At 35.7% G+C, this 17,836-nt stretch overlaps 3 protein-coding genes across 3 annotated transcripts; all 3 read right to left on the reverse strand.

Annotated features, from left to right (window-relative positions):
* Nucleotides 1–2,928: 2,928 nt before the first annotated feature.
* LOC143750720 (olfactory receptor 1E16-like) lies at nt 2,929–3,968 on the reverse strand. Its single transcript, XM_077243896.1, has one exon. The coding sequence runs from the start codon at nt 3,940–3,942 to the stop codon at nt 2,929–2,931; it is 1,014 nt and encodes a 337-aa protein (XP_077100011.1). The 5' UTR covers nt 3,943–3,968.
* Nucleotides 3,969–8,206: 4,238 nt separating this feature from the next.
* LOC143749497 (olfactory receptor 2AT4-like) lies at nt 8,207–9,248 on the reverse strand. Its single transcript, XM_077241969.1, has one exon. The coding sequence runs from the start codon at nt 9,246–9,248 to the stop codon at nt 8,259–8,261; it is 990 nt and encodes a 329-aa protein (XP_077098084.1). The 3' UTR covers nt 8,207–8,258.
* A 1,882-nt stretch (nt 9,249–11,130) lies between these two features.
* On the reverse strand, nt 11,131–12,108 carry LOC143749499 (olfactory receptor 1E16-like). Its single transcript, XM_077241970.1, has one exon. It carries the CDS (start codon nt 12,106–12,108, stop codon nt 11,131–11,133), a length of 978 nt encoding a protein of 325 aa, XP_077098085.1.
* Nucleotides 12,109–17,836: the final 5,728 nt, after the last annotated feature.

Genomic DNA, 17,836 nt, shown 5'->3' on the forward strand with positions numbered 1-17,836 from the left:
CATCAGTAAGGGTACGGATGGGAAGGCCTCTCATGTGTCTGTATTTCTGCTTTAACTGCTCGACAGGATAGGACTGGCACTACAAGTTAAGGCGATCAGCAGTAAAGGCATGACTGATCTGATAACTAATCTGCGGTCGGTGAACGGGAGAAATCTGGAAGGATATGATATCCTGAACTTGGGGGGATGCGAGGCAAACTGAATTGCATAGCTGAGTCTGATGGTCCGAATGAGCCAGCGAGACGGGCTGGGAAGTGTTAGCCAGGCTCTGAGGGACTGTACAGGCAAGATCAGAGGGACCACAGACGTACTGGCAGTGGGGCAGCAAGGTGGAGCCTTCAACGGATGAAACGATTACCGGTTTCATGATAAACTACAATAAAACCTCCTGCCGGTTAGTATTATCGTTTAAAATTTTATTATCATTAAAACCCTGTTTGATTATCGTGATTTTGAAAACTCGCTGTAAATCTTGTCCAGGCAACATCAGTCTGACGCAGCTGCAGCATGCAACATTGTTTTTTTTGTATAAGAAGACATGGCTTCATGGATTCATGGCGAGAATAGCTACAGTCTTCCGTAGAAGTTGCGTGTGCCTGCCGTTGTTTTACATTGCCGCACAGGCATTCATATTGGTGTGCGTCACTGTGCAGAGCGAGTGCATGCGTATGTGTGTGTGTGTGTGTGTGTAAAGAAATGCGTTCGTGAAGTCGAACTGCCTCGGACATGGATCTACACAAAATAGTAGCTTTTTACTTTAATCTGGGCTTTCAACAAAAGGAAATTCTACAGGGGCTTATCTAACAACATGGCATTACCATTTGTTTTAGGACGTTACAAAACATACTGCGCCGGAATAGACTTTCCAGGCGAAAACACTTTTCAGACCTGATGGAGATATCCAGATTTATGAATGAATGAATGAATGAATTAGGCATTTATATAGCGCTTTCATATGTCTACTGTAGGACACCCAAAGCGCTTTACAATCAAATCAGGAAATCCCTCCTCAACCACCACCAGTGGTGTATATAATCTATATATTTGAAAGCCCAAATGAAAGTATAAACCTACTATTTTGTTTAGATCCATGTCCGAGGCAGTTCGACTTCATGAACGCATTTCTTTACACACACACACACACACACACACACACACACACACACACACACACACACACACACACACACACACACACACACACACACACACACACACACACACACACACACACACACACACACACACACACACACACACACACACACACTTTAATCTCGAAATGCTAGAATGTTTTTTTTAAAGTTTTTTTTTTTTTTGCGGTTCAGGGCTTCTGTATATAATACTTTTCCGCAATAAAATATTATTAATAGCCTTTCATGTTCTGTATTATCTATCACATGTTGTTGCCTTATTAAAAAGCTGAGCTATACATTTAAAATAAATGTCTTTTCATTTCATAGTATATATAAGTACATTTTTCATTTTATAACAATTCTAAAATTTGTGTTTTATTTTTTCTCCACTGAATGTTTTATTTCCCAGTATAAGAATAACTTTTACTGTTGAATTATCCACTAGCCTCACTTATAATAGTATTTTTGCCATAGATTATGAATATAGCCTTATCTTACTCTGGCAGTTTAAATCTTTGCAAATAAATATCTTTATTAACATAACAGAGCTGGTTGGTTGTTTAAATTTTTCTATTCCTCAGAAAATGGCCGAGATGTTTTAAAATCTTATAAAACTGAGATGTTTATTACAGTATACAGTTGTTCATTTTTTACAGTACAAAACAATCGTCCAGACAAGATGATCATTACCACAGTATTATATTAGTGCTAATACTAAAGTCCTCTGATTTCATTTTCAATACAATCAAAAACTGAGATTCAAGATGGCAAGTTGTATTTTAATGAAACGAGAGACCGCATCTGCGGTGATACAAGAGGTGTGCGCTGTTATAATGTGTTGCTATTGACAATGGTCATTTAATATATAATTTATTCATCATATAATTTAATGTTTATGCTTTAAAAAAGTGCATAGAACTTATTTTATTTGTTGATTTTCAAATATAAAACAAATATTCAGTATTCAATATTTTCAGTTCTTTTCAACTCATTTTAACAAAACTGTGATAATACTGATAATCGTGATAATTTTGGTCTCTATAATCGTGATATTAAATTTTCACACTGTTCATCTCTACGTCGAACGTGACTGACTGAAGGGGAACCTTCTTTCTATATCTATAGTCTTTGATAAGAATCTAGCTCAGTAATTCATAGCTCAGCAGGACGCTGTCATGTGCATCAATTATCAATGAATAATATTTAACTAATATTTATTGTGACATTATTTGATATTTACCAGTTCGATAATGTGACTTTTGGCTAAGAAGTGAGTAAATGATCACAATTTTAACTTGCATTTGCTTTTTATTTATGAGAAATACTAATGAAAGCATGTCAAATTATTCGTAGCCAAGACCTGTGTAAATAAAATAATAGAAAATATTACTAATATAAGTCTAATGAAACAACAAAAACTGCATGCAAATTTAGTAGGAAATGTATGGTTTATTCATAATTAAAATATATTATAGTTGATAAATGTGCCTGCAATGTGAGAAATGAAACAACAAATATTCCATGTATTTCTTTTATTAAAAACTGGATAAATATAAATATATATAGGCTATAATGTGTGTGTGTGTGTGTGTGTGTGTGTGTTTTATATAATATATATATATATATATAATATATAATTTCCTGTTCTGATGCATCACTTTACATGATGTTTTTATCCATTTACAATATTTGTTAATATAGTTATTTAACTATACTAACTGTTAACAAATATTGTAAATGCATATAAACAGCATGTAATGTGATGCATCAGAACAGGGACAGGCAGATGATCTCATTTAGAAATAGTTAACCTATGGACTTTTAGACTCTTTATCCTGTTTCTCTGGACACACCGTTTGAGAAAGAACTGTCTGACTTCTTTGATCCTGATGCAGTAGATGAAGGGGTTCACTAGTGGTGGAAGCAGACTGTAGAACATGACCAGGGCGATCCTGTGACTGCTGTTTATCTGAATGTTCGGGATGCTAGAACTGGAGTAAACAACGAAACGTGGCACATAATAGATAATAATGATAGTCAGCTGTGTGGCACAGGTAGAAAAGGCTTTCATACGACCCTGTGCATTTGCTATTCGAAGCACAGACATCAGGATACATACATATGAAAAGATGATGAAAGAGAATGGCACGAGAAGCACAAACATAGCTACACCATAGGCAATGAGGTTCGTTTGTCTGACATCTGCACAGGCGAGCTGGTTTATTGACGAAGAGTCACAGAAACAATGAGCGATCATATTTGGCCCACAGAATGGCAGTTTTACTGTTTGCATTGAGTTGATGGTTGGGGCAATCATTGCAGTTATCCAGGAAAGCCCTGTTAAAAGTCTCATAGTGCGGTTAGTCATTAAAACAAGGTATCTTAGTGGGTAACAGATCGCCAAGTACCGATCTAGAGCCATGATCATCATAATAAGAGAGTTTAGGGTCCCAAAATAGTGAATCAGCTGCCTTTGAAACAGACAAACGTAGAAGGTAATATAACCGTCATTAAACCAGTAGCGAGAAATGACTTTTGGCAGAGCAACTGTGCAAAAACCAATATCAGACAAGGACAAACTCAGCATGATAATATACATAGGCTTAAAGAGGCTGCGTTCAGTCACAAACAGGACCACAATGATAGAGTTTCCAGTGATTACAGCGATGTAGATGCAGAACAAAAGTGCTGCCATCAGGCTGTAGTATTTGGGCAGAAGTCCAGGGAAGCCCACGATGAAAAACTCTGTTACAACAGAAGCTGCGGTTTCGTTTGCCTGTGACATACTAAAACATACAGTTAACATCTGTTTACCAAAGAACCAAATGTATCTGCCTTTTACACATGACATACTTTGTAAAAATGGCTTTGATTTCCTAATTTAAAAAAAATAATATTTTCTTCAATAGTTAAAATTATTCTTAAAAATACAATATAATAATGATAATATAAAATTATTTAAATAAAGTTCACCTTTGAAATTCTAAATTATTGTAAATTATCAAATATATAATTTATTTAAAAAAAATTCATAAAACATGTAAAATATAAATTCATTATAAAACATTTAGTTATTAATTAAGATGAAAGAATTTTCCTTAAATTTACACATTCTGTGATTTCAAATATTTGCAAAAATCTAAATGTAATATTGGTTTGTATTTCAGCTGATCACATGATTACCTTGATTATTCTTCTGTTAAGTTATGTGACATCCGCTAAGAGTATTCCTGGTTCAGTGTGTCACTTTCTCAGTGATCAGTGCAGATACTTGTGGTTTTATAGGCGTAGAATCAGTGTTAAAGCCTTTAGGGTCCAATACGTCATGAAGGATCATGTTTTGTATCATTTGATATCGTGAAACTGGGCTGACCTTTGGGGTTTAGACTAATTAATAGTTAGTTATTAATATTTACAATTTAATATGAATGTTAATTTGTTTATTTGTTAATAAAGAATACTGCTTTATAAATTATAATTAATCATTTACATTGTCATTTACACTATGGGGGGGGGGGGGGTTGTGTTGTCGGTTGCTTCTTCACCACGGTAAGAAAAAAATCCCATACCATCACAACCCTAGAACCATCTCGAACAAAGTCTAGTGTGTTTGTGTTTGGCGCTGCCGCGCAAGCGTTGCTGGGCAACATGAGATGTATACAGAGACAAGTCACCTTTATTTATATAGCGCTTTTTACAATGCAAATTGCTTCAAAGCATCTTTACAGAGATAACAGGAAAGTAAAGTTGTAATAGTATTGTTAAATTCAAAATTAAATGTTAAATGTCCCCAACTAAGCAAGCCAAAAGCCAATGGCGAATAAAGGCGAAAAAAGGCGACAATGGCAAGGAACTAAAACTCCATCAGGTGACAGAATGGAGAAAAAAACCTTGGGAGAACCCAGGCTCAGTCAGGGGGCCAGTCCTCCTTTGGCCAACAAACGAACAGTGTATGATTATGATTTAGGCGGCATAATAGGTCAGAAGTCAGATTGGATCAGAACTTTCACAATATTTATCCAGTTCATCTGGTTAGGGGTCAGAGTCATCACGCCGGTATGTAGATGAGTTTGTTGAGGTGTCCATGAGGCCTTCACAGTGTTGATGAGGCTTGCACTTCAGGGATGCGTTGTCGTCGTGTCCATGTGATGGTCCTTCATCAGATCTGGATATGGCCTGGATCCGGCGGTTTGCAGTAAACCTCGGGATAAACAGAGAGACTAATATTAGAGTAGACGCCATCCTTCTTATGATGTACAAAGTTAATCAGGAATTATGGGAAGTATTCCTGGTTCCGGTTGATCTAAACTATGTAGCCTAACATTGAATTAAAGCAATCTATAATGTGTTATGTGTATGCTAAGCCAAAGAGATGTGTTTTTAGTCTAGATTTGAACTGACAGACTGTGTCTGCTTCCCGGTCAATGTTAGGAAGATTGTTCCAAAGTTTTGGTGCCAAGTAGGAAAAGGATCTACCGCCAGCAGTTGATTTTGATATAGGTATTATGAACTGGCCAGAAATTTGAGATCGCAATAGACATGAAGGACTAATTGGTTAAGAGCTTGCTCAAGTACTGCAGAGCTAAACCATTTAGTGCTTTTTAAGTAATCAGCAATATTTTAAAATGTATACGATGTTTAATAGGGAGCCAATGCGGTGTTGACAGAACCGGGCTAATATGGTCATACTTCCTGGTTCTGGTAAGAGCTCTAGCGGCTGCGTTTTGAACTAGCTGTAGTTTGTTTATTAAGCGTGCAGGGCAACCACCCAGTAGAGCATTACAATAATCTAGCCTTGAGTTCATGAACGCATGAACTAATTGTTCTGCATTTGTCAATGAGAGCATATGACGTAATTTAGATATATTTTTAAGATGGAAAAATGCGCTTTTACAGATACTAGACACGTGACTTTCAAATGAGAGATTGGTATCAAAGAGCACATCCAGGTTCCTAACTGACGACGAAGACTTGACAGAGCAGCCATCAAGTGTTAGACGGTATTCTAGGTTATTACGTGTGGAAGTTTTTTGTCCAATAATTAGAATCTCTGTTTTTTCAGAATTTAGTGGTAGGAAATTACTAGTCATCCAATTTTTGATATCAACTATGCATTCCGATAATTTTGTGAATTGGTGAGTTTCGTTAGGTTTGGAAGAAATATAGAGCTGAGTATTCATCAGCATAACAGTGAAAACTAATTCCATGTTTCCTAATGATATCTCCTAACGGTAGCATGTACAGAGTGAACAGCAGCGGTCCTAGTACTGAGCCTTGTGGTATGCAATACTGAACTTGTGATCGATAAGACATCTCTTCATTTACTGCTACAAACTGATAGCGGTCAGATAAATATGATTTAAACCATGCTGGTGCAATTCCACTAATGCCAACATAGTTTTGTAGTCTATTTAAGAGAATGTTGTGGTCAATGGTGTCAAATGCAGCACTAAGATCAAGTAACACTAATAGAGAGATACAACCACGATCGGATGATAAGAGCAAATCATTTGTGACTTTAATGAGAGCAGTCTCAGTACTATGGTACGGTCTAAATCCGGACTGAAAATCCTCACAGATAGCATTTCCTTCAAGAAAGGAACACAGTTGTGAGGATACTGCCTTTTCTAATATCTTTGACAGAAAAGGCAAATTCGAGATCGGCCTGTAATTGACTAATTCTGTAGGATCAAGTTGCGTTTTTTTAACAAGCGGTTTAATCATAGCCAGCTTAAAGGGTTTTGGTACGTATCCTAGAGACAAAGACAAATTAATGATATTGAGAAGAGGCTCTATGACCTCTGGAAGCATCTCTTTCAATAGTTTAGTCGGTATAGGGTCTAACATACAAGTTGTCGATTTAAATGAGTGAACGATTTTGCAAAATTCTTCTATAGCAACAAATGAATCAAATTTTTCCTCAGGGAGACTACAATGCAATCCCTGATGCGATACTGTAGTAGACGGTTGCATAGTTATGATTTTGTCCCTGATATTATCGATCTTATAAGTGAAGAAGTTCATAAAGTCATTACTGCTGTGTTTCTTGGAAACTTCTGGGCTTGAAGATTTCTTTTTCGTTAGTTTAGCCACTTTTTCAAATAAATACCTATGTTTATTTTCTTCTAATAGGGTTGAAAAATAAGCAGATCTTATTCTGCACCAATATATAACTATGATCTTTGATGCATAAATAAAATAATATAACATTATTAATAGTAATCTAATGAAACAACAAATACTGCAGTCATGCTGCATGTATGTTTGGTAGGAAATTTGTGATTTATTTATTATTAAAATATATTTCAGTTTACAGCTATAAATGTGCCTGCAATGTAACAAATTAAACTACAAATATTCCATGTATTTTTTTTATAATTAAGAACTGGAGGATAAATGGTTAGATAAATATATATGGGCAATAATGTGTGTGTGTGTCTTTGAATATATATATATATATATATATATATATATATATATATATATATATATATATATATATATATATAAATATATAAATATATATAAAAATGTTTCATACACCAGATATGATTTTTTATATTTTTTTACTAGTGTTTGCAGGACACTATAGTTCATTGATGTAAGTGAGGATAGTAAAATAAAGTAAACTGTGACATATTATACCCAAACGTTCTTCATACAGTCGACTACCAGTAAAATGTATAAAAATCTGGGACCAAAAATTACTCAGACACTTTGAACTGACCATATTTTGCATATATGTTTTTTCTTTAATTGCTAATGCAACCTTTTTACCCCACAGACTGAACTAAATTAAGCATTGGTTCGTAATTGGTTGACCTAAATTGGTATTATATAATTGTGTACTGAAATTTAACAGCTGACAGATATTCAACCTTATTCATTTGTGTGACAGTCTAACAGAAGAATGGTCAAAACCATTTAAATAACTGAGTTCTTGTCATATTTTATTACCATTTTCTAAACTATAGCGAATAAACTGTAGTAATATGAGAAATGTTGAAGGTGTATGAATAAATTTAGGTTTGACTATATTGTAAATGCATATAAACAGCATGTAATGTGATATGTCAGAAAACCGTGTAATTTAATGTGTCAGAACAGAATAGGCAGATGATCTCATTTAGAAATAGTTAACCTATGGACTTTTAGACTCATCCTGTTTCTCTGGACACACCATTTGAGAAAGAACTGTCTGACTTCTTTGATCCTGATGCAGTAGATGAAGGGGTTCACTAGTGGTGGAAGCAGACTGTAGAACATGACCAGGGCGATCCTCTGACTGCTGTTTATCTGAATGTTCGGGATGTTAGAACTGGAGTAAACAACGAAACGTGGCACATAATAGATAATAATGATAGTCAGCTGTGTGGCACAGGTAGAAAAGGCTTTCATACGACCCTGTGCATTTGCTATTCGAAGCACAGACACCAGGATACATACATATGAAAAGATGATGAAAGAGAATGGCCCGAGAAGCACAAATATTGCTAAAATGTAGGCAATTAAATTTGAGAGGGTGAAATCTGCGCAGGCGAGCTGGTTCATAGATGTGCCATCACAGAAACAATGAGCGATCATATTTGGCCCACAGAATGGCAGTTTTACTGTTTGCATTGAGCCGATGGTTGGGGCAATCATTGCAGTTATCCAGGAAAGCCCTATTAAAAGTCTCATAGTGCGGTTAGTCATTAAAACAGGGTATCTTAGTGGGTAACAGATCGCCAAGTAGCGATCTAGAGCCATGATCATCATTATAAGAGAGTTTAGGGTCCCAAAATAGTGAATCAGCTGCCTTTGAAACAGACAAACGTAGAAGGTAATATAACCGTCATTAAACCAGTAGCGAGAAATGACTTTTGGCAGAGCAACTGTGCAAAAACCAATATCAGACAAGGACAAACTCAGCATGATAAAATACATAGGCTTAAAGAGGCTGCGTTCAGTCACAAACAGGACCAGAATGAGAGAGTTTCCAGTGATTACAGCGATGTAGATGCAGAACAAAAGTGCTGCCATCAGGCTGTAGTATTTGGGCAGAAGTCCAGGGAAGCCCACGATGAAAAACTCTGTAACAACAGAAGCTGCGGTTTCGTTTGCCTGTGACATACTAAAACATACAGTGAACTTTAACTTTTTCACACTGACATTACCGACTACTCACACTTCCCCCCAAAAAAACAAAAACATTGTCTGATTTGATTTGCCCCAAAATGTTACAATATTTGCAAAAATCTAAATGTTATTTTGTTTTGTATTTCAGCTGATCACATGATTACCTTGATTATTCCTCTGTTAAGTTATGTGACATCTGGTAAGAATATTCCTAGCTCAGTGTGTCACTTTCTCAGTGATCAGTGCAGATACTTGTGGTTTCATTATTTTATAGGCATAGAATCAGTGTTAAAGCCTGTAGGGTCCAACACGTCATGAAGGATCATTGTTTTGAATTATTTGCTGTTGTGAAACTGGGCTGAACTTTGGGGTTTATTGGTTGAGGTTGCCTGAGTGCTTGTTTTTGCATCACACACATTAACATAGATGGGGGAAAAGTGGGAATCAAACATAAATGAATAATTTAAAAATATCCCCTAATATATATTTTTATTTAAGACAATTTTCATCTAAAGCTTCAAAGGTCATCAGCTGGTGGTGCAAGAAACAAGCTGAAAGTAAATTAATGCAGATCAATCTGTTTTTGTTACCTGAATCCCCTGGCATAAAACACTGAAATGTTGTACATGTACTGCTTAGTGCATAACAAATGCATAACAAAGGTTACCCATACTCGGAATTTGTCCTCTGCATTTAACCCATCCAAGTTAGTACACACACACACACACACACACACACACACACACACACACACACACACACACACACACACACACACACACACACACACACACACACACACACACACACACACACACACTATTTTCCAATTCTCTAACCTTTAGGCCACAACTGTCCTATAACATATAAAGAGGTCAGTCACATCGAATCATAAGGAAAGGTCAAAAAAGATCTGAGATTAAAGCATCTGAGAATTAAATTGTGGTTTAACTTTTATATTTGTTACAAATATTTTTTCTTTTTTTATACAATTATCGCAGTTTGATTATGTTCTGATTATAATGGAATAGTAAATAAGCTTCACCAGCTTCATAATTTTTTAGACTGATCATTTTACATTTAATTGTACATTAGGCCATGGTTCCCCAAACTAGGATGTGACACACGTTTTCATACTAAATGCTTAGCTGCATGGGTACAACATATTATGGCACTCAAAGTATTTAAGCCTAAATTTAAGATTTATGGATTTGAATTGCATATTACATATCCATTCATTTGGATTACACAGATTTTACATATACTAATAAACTTAATGAAATGCATATTTGTCATACATAAATTCTGTGACTACTAATAAACTGTCTGTTTTAAATAAACAATAACCAGTTTTTTTATACAGATATTTATCATCAATAAATCCAATTTGTTTAAATCTCAAACATTTTAACTTATTGAAAATTGCTTTTGAAAATACGATTGTTTAAATAAATTTTTTTTTAAAGTATAGAAATCTTATTGGTTTCTTTTATGCATGACACATTAAGTTTATTGTTTGCTTTGTTAAAACGGTGTTATCCAAATGGATGACAATTTTATATGCAATTGAAATGCATAAACCTAAAATTTAGGCCCAAATATTTTGTGTAAAAACAAACGGATAGTTTTATCAATAACTTACTTTCTGTTAACAGGTCTGTTATACATCCAAAGGTAGAGAGTTTTATTAAAGCTGTCATTTATAACAGAGATGATATTTTGAGTTGTTTTTTCTTGCATCGTCACCACCAGATTTCACTGGAATACATCACAATACACAATTAAGATGAACATAAAAAACAATTACAATTACCGTTGCTTCTGACAAATCATTGTATGTTTTTCACATTAAAACTCCACAGAACGTAACAATATTTTACAGCGTGATCACATTAATTTTGGACGTTTCTCTCATGGCCCTTTGCTTGCTCAACCACCTGCTCACAATGGCTCTGATCTCCTGTGTACGTAAACAGTAAATGAAGGGGTTTATCAGTGGTGGAACGAGGCTGTAGAGCAGTATGAGGACTATCCTGAAATCTTTGCTGATTTGGATTTGCAGGAAACTGGCTATATACACTGCACAGCGAGGCATGTAAAACAGGGCGGTGATGCACAGCTGCGTACTGCAGGTGGCAAAACTTTTCCAGCGACTCTGAGAGCTCGACAGCCTCATGACAGATGTTATGATGTGACCGTAAGAGTAAATGATGAAGGCTAGAGGAAGGAGAAGCACAAGTAGGGCAACACACAGGGCCACCAAAAGCTGCTTGCTGTTTTCAGCACAGGCCAGGTTGGTAATAGAGATGTGGTCACAGTAGCATTGAATGATCAGTTTAGGCCCACAGTAAGGCAGCTGTTGTGTGTGTAGGGTGGCTATTGTGGGAGCGATCAAAGCAGTTACCCAAGCTGTTACGTTTATGATGTACGTGATGCGATTAGTCATAATAGTCTGGTATCTCAGAGAATAACAGATAGCCACATAGCGATCGAGGGCCATGATCATCATTATCAGTGAGTTCAATGTTCCAAAATAGTGGATTAGTTCCATTTGGAAGAAGCAAGCATGGAAAGGGGATGCTCCCGCATCAAACCAGTACCTGGATATGATCTTAGGTAAGGCAACAGTGGAGAAACACGTATCAGATATTGCCAGGCTTGCAAGGATAATGTACATAGGCTTCCTGAGGCTCTGCGAAGTGAAAAACAGCACCAGGAAAACAGTGTTCCCGGCCAGTGTGGTCGTGTAGACGATGAAGAAAATAGCAGCGACCAAGCCATAGTAGTCTGGATGGAGTCCAGGGAAGCCCACGATGATAAACTCAGTGATTGTCGTCCAGTTCTTCTGTAGCATTTTGCAAAATCTGCAGAGATTGTAGGACAAAAGTGATTAATATTGCATAATAATAATATTTATAATATAATCTGAATGAAATATTTAAAAAATAATATTAAACATTGTTAAAATGCCAATTTATTTCAGATTTTTTAAATATATATTTACAATATTTTCTTAAAACAGACATATCAAAAATAAATGATAAAATAAAAAAAATATATAAAAAGTATTAAGGTTGAATGTTTATGCATGATTATATGTCAATAAATGTATTATCAGTAAACGGCAAGACATCAGACATTAAGTGAATTTGCACCTGATATATTGACTCTTTGCCCTAAATGATGACAAATACATTATTGTGTATCACTTATATACTGTAGTGTTCACTGTTTGTACAGTGTCGTTGGGAGTCAGTCCAGTCACGCATTTTTTTTTCTTTTAGATGATGACAGGGTCAGGGTGGCTTTAGGGACTGGATGTCACTCAAAGCTCATGAAGTCTTCTACAGGCCTCGTGTCAGCTCAAGCTCTGCTGCCCTTTAAAGCCAAATACTAAGAATTGTGAAATTTGTGGGGTTTCTTCAACTTTTTACTCAAATTGAAATGCTAGAAATTACAGACATAAAAGGAGAAATATTTTCACTTGTGTTCTCAGATATTTGGATTGTATATAGACTGGTCACCATTTCTTTTATTTTGTTTCATTATAATCAAATGATAATCGTTCGGTTAACCATTCCTGAGGTTATTGTTTTATCAACACTAAACCAATTGAAATTTTCTTTTACACAAGTTTCTTAAAAATACTTATGAAACTATATTATTTTCTACAATTATATATGCGATAATTAAAATATCAAAATATCTTAAAGTTGGCATCATCTTTAAGAGTGATACAGAACTTTCATCATGTCTCATGGGTTTTCCAGTGTGCGTGTCAGTACCTACATTAATTGGTGTTGTCACTTATCTATTGGATTCCTAAGTGATAATTCTCTCAGGTCTGGTTTCCCATCAGTACAATCTTAAGGGTCTGTCTGGCTGCTCCAGAGAACAAATTAAGGGCATGTAGCAAGAATGTCGACACTTTTCAGACAAACAAAGGTGACCGTGTTTACTGCTCTATGCTACATTGAAACCCTTGACATCAGACCTTCAGAAATTTGACATCAGAAATTGTCACACTACTACCTGCTGTCTAATCTAACTCTAATAATCTAGTACTGGATTTTGCAAGAAAATAAAAATAAAAAAGGACCCAAAAACAAGACACTACTACTACTAGCCCCCCCCCCCCCCCCCCCCCCTGGAAATATCTGCAAATTGGTGTATAGTTAATTAGATAATGCCTAATTAGCATATTTAAACATAACCATAAAAAAACGTACAAGACAATACAAAACAACTGTCTTAATTTAATGTAATAAACTAAAATAAAGTATGGTGTGATATATGTATACTGTTTAAACTATTCACCTGTGGTGTCTTGCCGCCATAGTCCAAAGCATCATATTACCTCCGGTTTCACACAGAAGGCTTAAGCCTAGTCTCAAACTAAAATGCATGTTTGAGCTGTTTTGACTGATAGCAACTTCACATATCTTAAAATATGTCAGTGCCATTTTTTGGTCTCAAGATGCACATCAGTAATGTTTTTTTCTTAGGAACATTTATAAAAACCACTTAAATGTCTTAACCCTAATTCTGGTGTGACTAATTCTGAAACCAGACCATAGTATATTTATTTAATCACAATCCCCCTTCAGCCTCAAGGGCTCAGTGGTGCTAAGCTTCTAATACACTGATACTATAATTGAATAATATATTATTAATTGCTCAGCTGGGAAAACAAAACAAAACAAAAAAAGTTAATGTACTGTTGATTACCATCCCTTAATTCACATGGGATATTTCTACAGCAGCTATCCTTATTGTTTTGGTCTGCTGAATATCAGCTACCCTGGTTGAGAGTGTAGCAAGACTTTATTATGATTCCTGATGCCCATAATTTATGTAAAAGACAAAGTTACTAAATCGTTATACATGTACGTAAAAATATATAAGATATATCTTTATTAATTTTAAATTATAGTGTTTTTTTGTTACCTTAAACAGTTTAAATTGTTAGTTTACATTTTAATGTGTTTCTCACAAAGCTATTTTTTTTGGCTTTAGAGGATTTTAAATCATATGTTGAAGTCAAATGATTTGTTTTTAAAGGTACTATTTTTTTGGTGTTCGATAATGCTTTTTTTGTATGAAACATAAGACAGATTGCATGAGAAAAACGTGACTATGCACACTTTTTCTGCAAAAACTTGAAACGTACCGTATTGCTGTCACAGTGACACCTGTCTTGGACTTTGTTTTGCCTTCTGTGTTTGTGCACCATGTGTTTCCTTGTTAATCGGTTTCACCTGTTACCTGTCATCATCCTTATCATAGGCATCATTACTCACCGTGTGCACCTGTTGTCACTTAGGCCCAGTCCCAATTCGCATACTATCCATCCTAAATAGCATGCGAAAATAGAATTATTACGTCCCAAATCGTAGTATGTTGAAATGAGTGTTCCAAAGATACCCGGATGGTCTACTATTTCCGGTCAGAATCCGAAGTGCAGATCGATGCGCACGCTAACGGCTAATATTGCTCACAACCCATTGCGTGTTGGACGAGGATTCGGTTAGAACTACAAACACGAGTGAAAAGTGTTAAAAAAAACCCCAACAACAACTACAGACATGGAGGACCCGCGAGTTCGGCGGTTATGTAGAGAGTTTTAGATAAAGGGGTTTGAGTGATTAATTATCAGTATCTAACCTGACAAAAATGAATTTATTCAACGTTGTTTACATTATATTGCATCTGCAGCAGCATTGTGAACTTTTGTAAAGAAACGTTTAGCCATTACCTTTTAAATGCATCATTATATTCAAATTGCAAACACAGGAGGAGAGTCTCCGCATGAAAGACCCATGACTGGCAGATGAACGTGCTTCAACATTTCTCTCCGAAACGGTAGGAAATCAAATTAGATAGAATGGAGGATTGTAACTGTGACAAGATGATTGACACGACAGTTTACTGTGACAGGATGCACGCAACAGATCTGTCCGTTAAAGATGACGTGATAGTATGTCCCAAAGCTTGCCTACTCTTTTGCTACACACTCAAAGGTATGTACTTTTTCTTCACAAAAAGAGTAAATACTTTGATGTCTTAGTACAAGTACATGAATTGGGACTGGGCCTTAGTCTCCTTATTTGTCTGTGTATATAGTCTCACCAGTTTCAGTTCTCCCTTGTCGGTTCTCGTCAACACCGTTACTAAGTTTGGTACGTGTCTTGTTCGTGAATAAATACTGTTTAATCCTGATCCGTCTTCTCATCTTCCTGAACGTGACAAAGCGTGACAATTGCTGTTTGACTGCAGTTTCATTGTGTATTGTCCTCTGGGTCACACAAAAAACATTGTGTTTTACGAAAATATTCTATTCACTTTATTATTACTTTTTTTTTTTTAATTTAACTTAAATTAACAATAAACCTACCCAGAACTCTACTTTAATGTTAAATGACATTTTAAATCCATTTTAATTACTCCAAAATTAATTCAAAATTATGTTTTGACCTTTATTGGTCTTTATAACTCATGATGTAGGTTAAAGTCACAGACAAAGACAAATTGGTTTGAGTGTCATTGTCTACATAATTGGGTGTTGTCCCTTATTTACTTCATCACTGAGTGATAATTCTCTCAGGTCTGGTATCCCATCAGTACAATCTTCAGGGTCTGTCTAGTGTCTCCAGAGAACAAATTAGGGACATGTAGCAAGTATGTTGACACTCTTCAGACAAACAACAGTGACAGGGTTTATTGCACTTGGTTACATGAAAACTCATGACATCAAAACTCTAATGTGTTTATCAATGAGCATCCCTCCTCTCAAAACATCAGTATCTGTTTAATAAGAAAATAGTATTTCTGTGTAAATTATATAACGCTATAGGCTGCAGTTTTTATAAACCTAATCAGGCATTTAGAAACTCAAATAAATCAGCTTATGTTGTAGTGATTTGCCAGCTTGTGGTCACACCAGTTTGTAAAATGGTTCTTGGGGCGAACTGGGCAACAATATTGCTGCCTTATTTAAAAGTAAACGTATGTGTTAGAAATTAGTTTGCACCTGGTATCTCGTATGAAGCCCACTTGTGTTTTCACCTTGCCATGTTGAAGGGGTTTGTGTGTCCTTGGGAGCTGCGTTGGCAGGTACTCAATCCCTGGCAGGGTCAACCATACTGGATTGGTCTTAGGCGACGGAACAAACTAATGCTGGGTACACACCAAAAGATAATCGGGCGGATTTTGGGCCGATTTACCCCCTTCCGACAATCCTAGCTATGTCCCGATTATCTTGCTGGTACTACAAATTATTTTATCAGATATTCCTGTGGTGTGAGGTGTGTTAAGACTGTTCGAACCTGATCGGAAGAACGTCGGAGCCGCCCCGACCGAGAATCGTAAGTATTCAACATGTCGAATATTTACGATCAGAAATCCTGATGTGTGGGGGGAATCCCAAGGACAAACGCGTGCACGCACTGGCAATGATCAACGAAACAATATCCAATCAGAAAGCGAGATGATGGAAGATAGAAGCATAACAAACACAGTCTTTTTTATTATTGAATTTCTAAAATTACAGAATTCAATATCAAGTTCTTGACACATTTCTTTTACACATTTTCACATTTGGTAGAAAAAAAGAAACTTAAAAATAAAGGGCATCACAAACATATGTTAAATTCATTTAGCAGAGATACAGATCTTTGGGTTTTTCGATTTAAAAAAAAAAACTTTACAGACTCTAAATACATTTTAAAGCCTGTTTTAAAATGAACAAACTTGGGTTTTGATTTTATTCCATTTAGTTTGATGAATATAAAATTATCTTAATAACAAAAACAAATCGATAACACATATTTTTCTTTTGGAAAAGTTATATTCATTTGTATGAAGAAAGACAGATGACAAATTTAAGACTAGGTTGCAGTTCATTTTAACACCTACAAATTGAGACATCTCATACCAAAAAATTTATGAGACATTAAAAAAATGCACAATCGATTCTCACAATTACAAAAAGAGCATTTGTAATCAATATCCAGATGAAAACGCTCTAATGTGTCTTTCACAGGATATATTCTGTGAACAATTTTAAATTACTCTTCTTTTAGAAAATGTAATTAGCTCAGTATAAAAACCATTCCATATAAGTATAGGTGTACCAGTACACATGATGTGTGTGTAAGAGAGAGAGAGACTTCTTTTTTCCCCGTGAATTTTCTGTGAAAATCATTCCAAACACTATCATCGCAATTTCTTCCTGCATATCGTCCACTACGCTTATTCTGAAGTCTCGCGAGATTTTGGGAGATTTCCTGTGTTCACAGTCGAGACTCTGGTTGAAAATCTGTTCGTGTTAGGTGTGCTGTCTTTGTCACATCATGGCACACCACAAACTATAGGAGCAAAACAGTTAACTCTATGATTTTTAGTGAAGTCTATCACATTTAGAAAATCTTATAAGATGTAAAAAGTCTTTTGGAGTGTACCCAGCATAAGGACAACAGCTGGTCTTGCAGGTTGGGGGTAAGGTCTGGGGCCAACATCCACACCCTGTAAAAAAAAAACACCGTTCTGTTACAGAATCCGTGAGAATTGCAAATAACAACACA

This window comes from Siphateles boraxobius, unplaced genomic scaffold (assembly GCF_051911475.1).
Source record: "Siphateles boraxobius isolate OS27281-9 unplaced genomic scaffold, OSU_SipBor_1 25, whole genome shotgun sequence".
Taxonomy (NCBI): domain Eukaryota; kingdom Metazoa; phylum Chordata; class Actinopteri; order Cypriniformes; family Leuciscidae; genus Siphateles; species Siphateles boraxobius.

Bases quoted from the DNA above. Each gene is read 5' to 3' on its own strand.
- LOC143750720 (XM_077243896.1), bottom strand. From the start codon at position 3,942: ATGTTAACTGTATGTTTTAGTATGTCACAGGCAAACGAAACCGCAGCT.
- LOC143749497 (XM_077241969.1), bottom strand. From the start codon at position 9,248: ATGTCACAGGCAAACGAAACCGCAGCTTCTGTTGTTACAGAGTTTTTC.
- LOC143749499 (XM_077241970.1), bottom strand. From the start codon at position 12,108: ATGCTACAGAAGAACTGGACGACAATCACTGAGTTTATCATCGTGGGC.